Here is a 12,821-nt window from a genome sequence, read left to right as displayed (position 1 = left end):
ACAACTATTTGATGTTGAAGACAATGACAGAAGGAGACATGTGCAGAGAAGTAAAGAGAGAAAATAATTTTATTGTTTTCAAGAAATAGGCAATGAATTTCTGACACTTACCATCTGCCACTGATATGGATAGTGGTAGCCCTTTGGTTCATGATAGCTCCTGTCGACATCTACCAGCCTAAAGGAAAATTAATCATGGATTAAACTCTTTTTTTTTTTTTTTCTAAGCACCATAATAGAATGCTGTAGGGAAGATGGAGTATATACAACATTATGAAATGCATCTACTCCTTGTTTACTGCTTGGATCATTTTCTGCAAATTGGTAGTGTTGAAATTACAAACTACTTAATTCCTTCAGTTGTGTAACTATATGTAACTAAATACTAATTAGTATCACAGTGCTATATACCAAAAACATAAGTCAAGACAAAATAGGAAACGTATTCTAACTAAATGCGGATGGTTAGCATAACATTAGTCATCCTGGCACATCTGACTGTAGGGGAGAATGGATTGCTGTTTCTCTCTATTACACTGAGTAATACTCACCAAAATAGATTTAGTTTAAAATCCAAACACTGATGGCACCACTCTCTCTTAGCCATGAAGAGTGCCCAGCCAGTATAGCTTGTTTGTACTGTGACACTCACAGTAGGAAATAGAAGTCACCTTTCAATAAGGATGGTTATTATTTCTCTCATATCGGCATACTCTATACTGCTTAGATGTGGTAAGACGTACTATGGTGAACCAGGACGTGGCTTCAGCACCAGAAATAATGAATATCAAGCTCATGTCTCACCACAAATATGTAAATGAAGTGGGACATCCACCAGACTGGAAGTGAGCCAAAGTGATTCATCAAGGATTACACATATTAAAAAGGAAAATAATGGCAGCTACATACATCAAATTGGACAAGAACATGGTTTCAGGCAGCTTCAAATTATTCAAGGTTGTGGCAATGTCTATTACGCAGATATCTAGTGACAGGTCACAGGTAACAGGTGATTCATCATATCTTGACTATTATATGATCTTGCAAGTTTGTTGTATGTAATTCTGAGAATGAGATAATCAAAACATATCAATAGTGAAGTCATTCATTCTCATTTTACCTTTTTCTACATTCAACATTTATAAGGTACTCTGTTCAAAACTTTACTAATTACCTAGTTTCTGTAATACAAGCTACAAAACCTTAAATCCTTACTCCAAATGTTAGGCTCTCCTTCCCTCTACTGCCGCTTCCTTTTTCTAATTACTATGATAATTAAACTGTTGAGATGGGATGGATCTGCTTGCTTTAGTCCTGAAACAGGCATTAGTGCCACATATACAGCACCACAGAATGATTTTATTTCAGAGTAAAGGAGGTTCATGAGGCATATTGTGACCTCTTGCTTTCTCTTTCATTCAGTCATTATAATAGTAGAAACTATAATATGTGGCTTATATGTGCCAACTGACAAGCTTTATCAATGTTATAATAGACTATAATTGTAGTACAGAGGCCATATCAGCTCATTATGTTCTTTATACTTAGTGTGATAAAATTATTACAGTTTTCTGGGTGGACAAAAAGGAACTTTATTATTTTTCATATTTGTGTGTTTTCATAAATAAATGTGAAAGAAAAAACTATCCCAATGTAAAGACATAGAGAGAAGGGGAAGACAAAGGAGACTCCTGTGCTCTGGCTAAAAGTGCCACACCACAAAGCAGCCAAACTAGCAAAGGGGTTCATTGCAGATGCTGCACATGGTCTTGGTCACCTTCCTGTCCTCATTCTGTCTGCCCATCCTGCACCACCAGTATTTTAGACTTCTTGTATATTGTTGCTCTCTGAAGCTGGCACTCAGCAGATATGTGGATGGATGCCCTTCAAGATTTCCTTTCCTACTACTGCTAAGAAATTGGTGCCAACTATGGTTAGGATTTTAACCTAAACCTACTTAGGTAAATAATTTTAATAATCAGAGAAATCATAATAATAATTTACATTGTCAGTTACTAAATGTTCTCCCCAAATGTAAAATATACCATGATGACTATTGTCATGTACATCATGACATCCATCCAAAATATATTAAAGTAGCAAGGATATAGAACTAGGTTTTATCCCATTGGTACCTTGTGATGTGATATCACATCATGGGAATATTTTGCTCCTGTCAGATGACTTCCTACCATGTCATGATCTCTCCCTCAAAACATACATTTTACAGCATTACTTATGTGCATACTCATACTTCCCTTTGTATAGACACATTTTTCCTCACTTGGGAAACTAAGGTAAACTATTGCAAAGACCTCCTTGTTACCCAATGGAATCAGTCAGGTGAGAGGAGCATGAAAATGAAAATGAAATTAAAATAAGTTTCCCCTTTTACTTGACTTAACCCAGTGCCGACGGGCCTGGCGAGATCTGGCAACCCCCAACTCCGGCCCTAAGTAATATCGCCTGGGTCTTGACACCACGTACTGTGACATGTCACTTGCATCTGACTGGGTGGAATATGAGCCTTACTCGCCGCAGTTTTGATTGCGCGTGTCAATTTTATGCATTTTCCGTAATGCGTGATTTGAATGAAAGACAATAATGAGTTGACTTTGTGAGGTGCAATACAAGCTTTATCAATGTTATAATGCTTCTAACTCTGAGTCCAGAGTTCATACTCTTTACTTATGTATAATCTTGTGCTATGCGGAATATCATTACCACAATATCATGAGCTAAAGTCAGACTTATATGCAAAATAGGTGAAAGCTTTTTCTTCGATAATTACAACTTCTACCCATGTTGTAAGTTCATAATCTTTCTGTAGCATACTCTTTTACTCAAAAACATCGTTGCCATGGTATCAGGAGGGGAAATGATATATATATGTACAAAAAAAATAAATTTATTTATGTAAAAAAAAAAAAAAGAATGAATACAAAACATAAACATAATAAAAATAAAACATACATATATATAAAAAAAAAATGAATTAAAAAAAAAATATATATATAGGAATAGAAGGGTAGAGGTTCAGTTAGAGAGAAAGTCAGGCTGCAAAGTGCCAGGTCTCAAAGCAACCATAGGTGCACAGACCGACAAGACAATCTGAACACCTGCTGCGGGTAGCCTTCCGTACACCCCTGGCGGAGCACCAGTGGCAGCGAAGATGCTTGCCGTCTGGAATGGACTGAACAGAGTGCCCTTGCTGCTGAAGTCGGGATCGGACCTCACGTGTAGGACGTGTGGCCTCTGCTTCTCGATTGAACACTCCTCGTGTCACCGATCATTTGCATCGTCAACTCCATGCGGAACTCCTTCTGTGGCATCTTACCCCCCATGGTACGATACATGGCGAAGGAGATCAGGAGGGAAAGGTCAAAGAGGAAGATCTTCCTATACCATACCCTCGACTTACGAGGGGTGGAATATGAGGCGGAGAATTGGTCCCCAACGTCGACACCCTTCATTGTAGTCGGCAACGACACGGGGCTTCCCTCCCTCCTCGACCTGAGCATTGTGGACGGTGGAGAGCATCGTAACAACATTACGGTCCTTCCACTGTAGAGTTAGCAACCCTGTGTTGCTGCTCCTATAGTCCACGTTGCCCCTCCTTTTCACAGTGAGGTCATGGGGCATCCACTTACGGGTCACCCTAACTGTCCCCACTGCATTCGTCCGTCGGGACTGGAGCATGTGGAAAAGAGATGGGGAAGTGTACCAATTGTCTACCCTTTCCCCATGCTACCACTCATCTCAAACAAGTCCAGGACTGCCTTTGTCGAGGCCGGCACAGTGCTCTTATCCTGGCCCGTATAAATCCGGAAACACGAAGTGTATCCGCTGGACGGGCCAGTACTGGCCAACAATTTGTAAACCTTCAAACCAAACCTGGCCCGCTTGTTTTTGTTGAAGGTAACAAACCTCAGTCTCCCGTGGAATTTCCACAAAGAATCGTCAATGGCGATGTCTTTCTCGGGGACCAAGGTCTCAACAAAGGCAGTGTTAAGGGCATCAATAACCAGTCTTAGCTTCCACAGACAGTCCTCGGGAACCTCTTCCCCATCCTCCAGATGCGCGAAATGAAGGTGGGTAGTGAGGTGGTCAAACCGATCCCGGGAGATCGTCCGTGGAAAAAGCTCGACACGAACGGTTGGATGGTGGGACCGGAAATCCGGGTAGCACGGAATCTTGTGGAATCCCATGGTCACCAGCAAACCAAAGTACACCATCAGCTCCTCCTTGGACATGGGAGTCCACTTCCTCATGTGAGGGGAGACAGGAGGAGAGATCCCTGCATACCTAGAAGCAGACAAAAAGCAAACGTCAGTAACACAATTCCAAATTCGATAAACGGGTTATATACACTCAAACTGTAATAATATAGGAGACAATAACAGTGAACAATTACAAACTCACCTATTGGTCTCGCGAATGATGTGTTGAAGGAGATCATCCGTGAAAAATCATTGGAAGATCTCAAGGGGGCTGCTGGTTTCATCCAGGTCTGCCTTGTCCCCAGGAGAACCACCAAACCCGAACCTTTTCGGGACGTTATCCTTATTTCGCCAAACGGTGTCCTAGGTTCGTTCCTCCGCCACACTTTGGTGGCGAAGGTGGACAAAGGCTCATCACTGTCAAGGGTTGTGTCCGCCTGGCTGACATAGTCCAGCTCGTCCTCCTCTGCTCTGTGAGGAACGTATTCATCCATGCTCCTCCCCCCGTCGGAGGAGAAGTTGGGGGATGTCAGTCTTCGCGAGGCAGAGGAGGCAGGTCTGCGGCGTAACCCGGATATTGATGGCTGAGGCTCATCAACATCGGAACAGGAGGAGGAACGTTTGGCGCTTTCTCTTCGAAGCCATGTCGAGTGATTTATGGGGGTCGTTGACCTCCTTTTATACCCGAGGTTTGCCCCAATTTCCTGCCAGGTGACCGATAGCAACATCATATCGAACTACGTGGAAGAAGTTGGCCAATCAGGTCAATGGAATGACGTATCCTGTGACATTGGTCACACGTGATTTTACGTAAATTGTGACGTTTTGTCATGTGACTCATGTGACAAAACGTCATCATGACAACACATGCTGTGATGTCGGTCGCACGTGACTTCACATAAATAATGACGTACTGGAGTATATGATCACATTCCTGATATATATGACAGAATTCTGTCCTGAGTATGCAGTAAATTCAAAGAGTAATAATAAACCAAAACATGGGCTTCAATGAAATTAATCCACTTACTGAAGAAGCAATTCCCTAATTCTGTTCTGGGTTTTGATTAAGACTTTATCTGTAACATCTTCTCCTTCCTCCAGCACTACGTTCATTAGGAAACGTACTCTATTTATCTGCAAACAAAAAACATTTCTTCATCAGCTTTTTACAGATAATTGTACTAGAAATTGTCTTAACCACATTATCAAGAACTCTCTATTCAAAATATGTGATGTGCTCACTCACCAACACCAGATCCTCTTGTGTAAAATGAATATCAAAGGGAGCTTCAATATCATCAGCAGGGTATATTGCATGTCCATCAGAGTCACAACCAAGACCAATCAAGGCCCCTGTGTATTGTGTCCTTTCTTTGTTTACTCTGTTTTATTAAGAAAATGTATAAGAACTAAGGATAGCCATACCTTTTGAAAGACCTGTAAGCTTAAAAAACTACTTCCATTACAAGTAACATATAAATCCTCTGATCTTTATATTTTGCACCTTTTTGTTTAAGATGATTCATATATATGTATTACCTTTTGCATGAATAACATCTGTTATTTTTTAAACTGGTATGACAATTGAGGCCACGTGCGCCAAACAATCGTAACCCTAATTCTTAGTTTTGAGTAAATCGCGATCAAAGTTAAACACTGATAACACACATAGAATTGGTATGAATATGTAAGTATTATACATGAAATGAAAGGTCTTGGGTAGTTAAATAGGTTTTGAAAGTAAATAAGAATATATCCAGTTAATTAACATAGGCTTAATTATACCCCAATCAGTATGAGGAATTAAAATAAATTTTTAAAATAAATTTAAGTTATTATTTTAAACGTCAGGCAGGAACAGCTGGCCTGAGGACGTTACTAGTCTTTGGCCAAGAATCGCGCGGGGTATCTTGCTACTTTTTCACGCGACTTCCCACCATATTTTAGGTACGTAGAAGGTCGGATTTTGCTTGGCCGACTTCACCATAAGATTTTTACGCCCCTCTACTCCATGATGCTGCCTTTATCTCAAAACCTCAAAATTCAGGGTAACGATTGTTTGGCGCATGGGGCCTCAATTAAAGAAAACAAACATGAGCAGGAAAAAAACAAAAACAAAAAAAACAGGCATTGCAGAGACAAGCTGAAACCATCATTTTTGCAACCTATATGAAATCTTTGATATGGGGTCTTGATGACTAATTAATATCTTTTTACATGCAAATGTCTACATCCTTCTCAATCAATTTATTCAATATCTAAATATATGAATATATCAATGCTATAGCATACAAGGATACTCTTCTGTTTTTTTTTTTATATATAGCAGCTGACCTGAGCTCAGCTATTGGGCAAAACAGGAGAAGGCAGAGTGATAGAATTCCAGGCACAGACGGCATTATTGTTGTGTGATGCAAAGTAGTCATAGTCTCACTTGGGTTCAAGGTCACAAAGGCAGCAATTATCATCCTGTGAGACATTTTAGTTAGTTACAAAATAATAATAGGCATGACACATGTTCAGAAGGAAGAAAAGAAGAAAAAGAAGAAAAAAAAAGGCTAAAGAAATATATATTCAACATTATATAACCCTTAACAAGAAGGCATAGCATCTTGGTCCCTAGTCTTTACAGACAAACTGTATTTCTTCAATAAGTCTTGTTTCATAATTAAGGAGGTGAGACAATAAAATCCTTACCTATCATGAGGGTTTTGTGGTTCAAGGTCCAATGCAGTTGAGTTGACTGATGATGATTCAATCCTCACTCCCTTTGTGCATCCAGTGCGAGACAATGCAACTAAGCACAGCCTAAGTGGAGAATCTGGACCTCGTAATTGTGCCTGTGATAATAGTACATGTATGTGTGTATATAAAAAATGTAAATGAAAATATATATAAATGTAAATAAATATATATAATATTAAATATACAAGATATATGTCACTAAATATATAGTTTATAAATCAACATATGATATATAAATAAATATGTATATGAAAATATATGAATAACTGAATTATATATACACATAAATATAAGTATATATGATATATATACTATATATGATACATATATACTATATATATGACATATACATAAATATATCATATATATATATATATATATATATATATATATATAAATATATATATATATATATATATATATATGATATATATGAATATATAAATAAATGATATATGTAGAAGCAATATATAAATATATATGAATACATATGTTTATATATGTATAGATATATATAACTATATATAACTATATATAATATAAGTATATATTTAACTATATATAATATAAGTATATATTTAACTATATATAATAAATGTATAAATATATTTATATAAACATAATATAATATCTATATGAATATATATGTATATGAATACATATAGTATATTTTATACATGGTATATACATATGGCATATATGTATATGTATGATATATATATATATATATATATATATATATATATATATATATATATATATATATATAGATCTGTATATATATATATATATATGGCATATATATGGTATACATATACATACATATTGACACTTATACATTAGATTTATATATATGGTACATATATGGTATATATATGGCATATATGTATATATATGGTGTATATATACATACATATTGACACACATATATATAAGATTTATATATATGGTATATATATATATATATATATATATATATATATATATATATATATATATATATATATATATATATATATGTTACATATATACATAAGCAATATATAAATATATGAATACATATGTGTATATATGTATAGATATAATATATATATAACTATATATAATAAATATATAAATATATTTATATAAACATAATATAATATCTATATGAATATATATATGTATATGAATACATATAGTATATGATATACATGGTATATACATATGGCATATATGTATATGTATGGTATATATATATATATATATATATATATATATATATATATATATATATATATATATATATATATATATGGCATATATATGGTATACATATACATACATATTGACACTTATATATTAGATTTATATATATGGTACATATATGGTATATATATGGCATATATGTATATATATGGTGTATATATACATACATATTGACACATACATATAAGATTTATATATATGGTATATATATATATATATATATATATATATATATATATATGTACTATATATATATATATATATATAGTACATATATGGTATATAAATATGGCATATATGTATATATATGGTATACGGTATATATATGGTATATAAATATGGCATATATGTATATATATATATATGGTATACGGTACATATATATGGTATATATATTTATGGTATATATACATATAAATATATATGGTATATATATGGTGTGTTTGTGCATGTGTATGTCCATGTGTCTATGTATGTGTGTGTATGTTTGTGTGTGTACATGTGTGTGTGCATGTGTGTGTGTTTGTGTGTGTACATGTGTGTGTGCATGTGTGTGTGTTTGTGTGTGTACATGTGTGTGTGCATGTGTGTGTTTGTGTGTGTGCATGTTGGTGTGTATGTGTGTGTGTGCATGAGTGTACGTGTATGTGTATGTGTGTGCATGTATGTGTGAGTGCATATGTGTGTGTGAGTGCATATGTGTGTGTGAGTGCATATGTGTGTGTGTGTGTGTGTGTGTGTGTGTGTGTGTGTGTGTGTGTGTGTGTGTGTGTGTGTGTGTGTGTGTGTGTGTGTGTGTGCATATGTGTGTGTGCATATGTGTGTGTGAATGTATTTATGTGCATTAATGTGTTTGTGCATGTGTGCAAGTATGTATTTGTGTGTGTGCATGTGTATGTGCGTGTGTTGTATGTTTTTTGGTGTGTTGTTTATATGTGATTTTGCATGTGTATCTGTGTATATGAAAATATATGAATAACTAAATTATATATACACATAAATATAAGCATATATGATATATATACTATATATGATATATATATACTATATATATGATATATATACTATATATATCATATATATATACTATATATATGACATATACATAAATATACATATATATATATATATTATATATATTTATATGTATATATATATATATATATATATATATATATATATATATATACATATACATATATATATATATGATATATATATATATATAAATAAATTATATATGTAGGAGCAATATATAAATATATATGAATACATATGTGCATATATGTATAGATATATATAACTATATAATATATATAAGTATATATTTAACTATGTATAATAAATATATAAATATATTTATATAAACATAATATAACATCTATAAGAATATATATATGGATATGAATACATATAGTATATATGATATACATGGTATATACATGTCATATATGTTTATGTATGGTATATATATATGGCATATATATGATATATATGGTATATATATACATACATATTGACACTTATACATTAGATTTATATATATGGTATATATATGGCATATATGTATATATATACATACATATTGACACATATATATGGTACATATATGGTATATAAATATGGCATATATGTATATATATGGTATATAGTACATATATATGGCATAAATATATATATATATAGTATAATATATTTATAGTATAATAAATATATGGTATAAATATATATATAGCATATATATGGTTTATATATATGGTATATATATATAGTACTGTATATGTATATGTATGGTATATGGTATGGTATATATATAAATATATATGGTATATATACATATAAATATATATGGTATGTATATGGTGTGTTTGTGCATGTGTATGTCCATGTGTCTATGTATGTGTGTGTGTACATGTGTGTGTGTGCATGTGTGTGTGCATGTGTGTGTACACATGTGTGTGTGCATATGTGTGTGTGAATGTATGTGTGTGCATGAATGTGTTTGTGCAAGTATGTATTTGTGTGTGTGTATGTGGGTGTGTATATGCATGTGTGTATGTGCGTGTGTTGTGTGTTTTTTTAGTGTGTTGTGTATATGTGATTTTGCATGTGTATCTGTGTGTGCATGTGTGTGTGCATTGGTGTGTGTATGTGATGGTGTTGTTTGTGTGAGTGGATTTGTGTATGGTGGTGTATGTGTATGTGTGTTGGTGTGTGTTTTTGTATGTGTGTTTGTGTATGTGTGTTGGTATGTGTGTTGGTGTGTGTGTTTGTGTATGGTGTGTGTTTCTGTGTATGTTTTAGTATGTGTGTTGGTGTATGTGTTGGTATATATGTTAGTGTGTGTGTTGGTATATGTGTTAGTGTGTGTGTTGGTGTATGCATGTTATGTATTGGTGTGTGCTTGTGTTGGGTGTGTGTTGATGTATGTGTTGGTATGTGTGCTTTTGTGTGTGTTGATGTATATGTTGGTATGTGCATTAGTTTGCATGTTGGTATGTGTGTTGGCGTACGCATTACTGTGTGTTTGTATATCTATGTTGGTGTGTGTATTGGTGTTAGTATATATGTGTGATGATGTCCATGTATGTGTTTGTGCATGTGTGTTGGTGTTCGTGTGTTGTTGTGTATGTGTGTTGGTGTATGTGATGGTGTGGGTGTTGGTACATCTTGTGTGGGGTGGTGTGTGTGCTGGTGTAGTTTGTGTGTTGATGTATGTGTGTGCTGTTTGTTGGTGTGTGAGAGTGCATGTGTGTTAATGTGTATATGTTGGTGTGTTGGTATGTGTATGAGTTGGTGTGTGTCTTGAGTTGACGTGTGTTGTGTGTATGTGTTGGTATGTAGGTGTGTTGATGTGTGTTTTTGGTGTGTTGTGTGTGTATCTTGGTGTGTGTTGGTATGTGTGTGTTGGTGTGTATCAGTGGTGTGTATATTGGTTTGTGTGTGTTAGTGTGTGTTGGTGTATGTGTGTGGTGTATTGGTGTGTGTGGGTTAATGTATGTGTATGTGTGTGTTGGTATGTACGTGTGTTGATGTGTGTTTTTTGTTTGTGTATTGGTGTGAGTATGTATGTGTGTGTTGGTGTGTATCGGTGTTGGTGTGTGTATGTTGGTTTGTACTTGTTGGTGTTTGTCTGTGTTGGAGTATGTGTGCTGGTGTGTGCTGGAGTGTGTATTGGCTTATGAGTTAGTGTGTGTTGGTATGTATGTTGGTATGTGTGTTGTGTGTGTTAGTGTATGTATGTTGGTGTGTGTGTTGGTGTAAGAATGTGTTGAAGTAAGTGTGTGTTGTTGTAAGTGTGTGTTGGTGTATGTGTGTGTTGTTTGAAGTATGTGCGTTGATGTATGAGTTGCCATGTGTGTTGATATATATGTGTGTGTATTGGTGTGTGTGTTGGAGTATGTGTGTGTTGGTGTGTGTTGGCATGCGTGTTGGTGTGTGTCCATGTGTGTGTGTTGGAGCTGTTGGTGTGTGTATGTGTTGGTGTGTGTTAATGTGTGTGTTTGTATGTATATCTGTGTGTGTTGGTGTGTGTTAATGTGTGTTGGTGTGTGTGGTGTGTGTGTGGTGTGTTGGTATGTGTGCTGGAGTGTGAGTTAGTATGTGCATGTATTAGTGTGTGTTTGTGTTGATGTGTTTTAGTTTGTTTTTGTTGGTTTGTGTGGTGGTGTGTGTGGTGCATTGGTGTGTTGGTGTATGTGTGTGGATGTGTGTATTGTTGTGTGTAGTGTGTTGATGTGTTGCTATGTGTGTGTTGGTGTGTATGTTGGTGGGTGTTGGTATATGTGTAAGTGTGTGTGTTTGTATGTGTATGTCGATGTGTGTGTGAGGGTGTTTGTGTCTGCTGGTGTATGTGTTGGTGTGTGTTGGTATGTGTTGGTGTGTGTGTTGGTATGTGTTTTGGTGTCTGCTGGTGTGTGTTCGTGTGCCTGTTGGTGTGTGTTCGTGTGCCTGTTGGTGTGTGTATGTGTGTGTTGTTCATTGGTGTGTGTTAATGTGTGTTGGTGTGTGAGTGTTAGTGTGTGTATGTTGGTGTGTGTTTGTATGTGTTGCTAGGTGTATGTGTTGGTGTCTTGGTATGTGTGTTTGTGTGTATGTGTTGAGGTGTATTTCTTGGTGTGTGTATTTTGGTGTGGATGTCTTGGTGTGTGTGTTTGTGTGTATGTGTTGAGGTGTATTTCCTGGTGTGTGCGTATTGGTGTTGAGGTGTATTTCTTGGTGTGCATATTGGTGTTGATGTGTATGTGTTGGTGTGCGTATTGGTGTTAGTGTGTGCATATGTATTGGTGTGTGTTAGCTTGTGTGTTGGTTTGTGTGTTAGTTGATGTGTGTGTTAGTTGATGTGTGTGTTGGTGTATGTGTGTCAGAGTTGATATGTGTGTTGATGCATGTCGGTATTGGTGTGCGTGTTGGCATGTGCGTTACTGTGTGTGTGTGTGTGTGTATGTTGGTTGTGTGTGTTAGTGTATGTGTGGTGTGTTAGTGTATGTGTGTGGTGTGTTGGTGTATGTGTGTGGTGTGTTGGTGTATGTGTGTGTGTTGGTGTATGTGTGTGGTGTGTTGGTGTATGTGTGTGTTGGTGTATGTGTGTGTTGGTGTGTGTGT

The 12,821-nt window shown here is 35.4% G+C and overlaps 2 protein-coding genes across 3 annotated transcripts in view; both read right to left on the bottom strand.

Annotated features, from left to right (window-relative positions):
- The window catches only part of spn-E (tudor domain containing 9 protein spindle E), a gene marked incomplete at its 5' end in the record, with an annotated part of 38,706 nt that overhangs the window by 1,044 nt on the left and 24,841 nt on the right, over positions 1–12,821 (bottom strand). For both annotated transcript variants that reach the window (XM_086549757.1, XM_086549758.1), the window contains 5 exon segments: positions 112–178; positions 5,251–5,357; positions 5,470–5,605; positions 6,558–6,692; positions 6,921–7,063. In XM_086549757.1, coding sequence (XP_086405883.1) covers positions 112–178; positions 5,251–5,357; positions 5,470–5,605; positions 6,558–6,692; positions 6,921–7,063 — 588 coding nt within the window.
- On the bottom strand, positions 215–5,242 carry LOC122264732 (uncharacterized). Its single transcript, XM_043033776.2, has 2 exons — positions 4,423–5,242; positions 215–4,305 (listed from the first exon to the last, which is right to left on the bottom strand). Exons 1-2 carry the CDS (start codon positions 4,949–4,951, stop codon positions 4,268–4,270), a joined length of 567 nt encoding a protein of 188 aa, XP_042889710.2. The 5' UTR covers positions 4,952–5,242; the 3' UTR covers positions 215–4,267.

Source organism: Penaeus japonicus, unplaced genomic scaffold (genome assembly GCF_977035675.1).
Source record: "Penaeus japonicus unplaced genomic scaffold, GWHDUDI00000001_assembly GWHDUDI00000022, whole genome shotgun sequence".
Taxonomy (NCBI): domain Eukaryota; kingdom Metazoa; phylum Arthropoda; class Malacostraca; order Decapoda; family Penaeidae; genus Penaeus; species Penaeus japonicus.
This window is presented reverse-complemented; position numbering and strand designations above follow the sequence as displayed.

Bases quoted from the DNA above. Each gene is read 5' to 3' on its own strand.
- LOC122264732 (XM_043033776.2), bottom strand. From the start codon at position 4,951: ATGATGTTGCTATCGGTCACCTGGCAGGAAATTGGGGCAAACCTCGGG. The intron at 4,306-4,422 runs GTGAGTTTGTAA...GTCTGCTTCTAG, and splicing joins ATCATTCGCGAGACCAATAG to GTATGCAGGGATCTCTCCTC.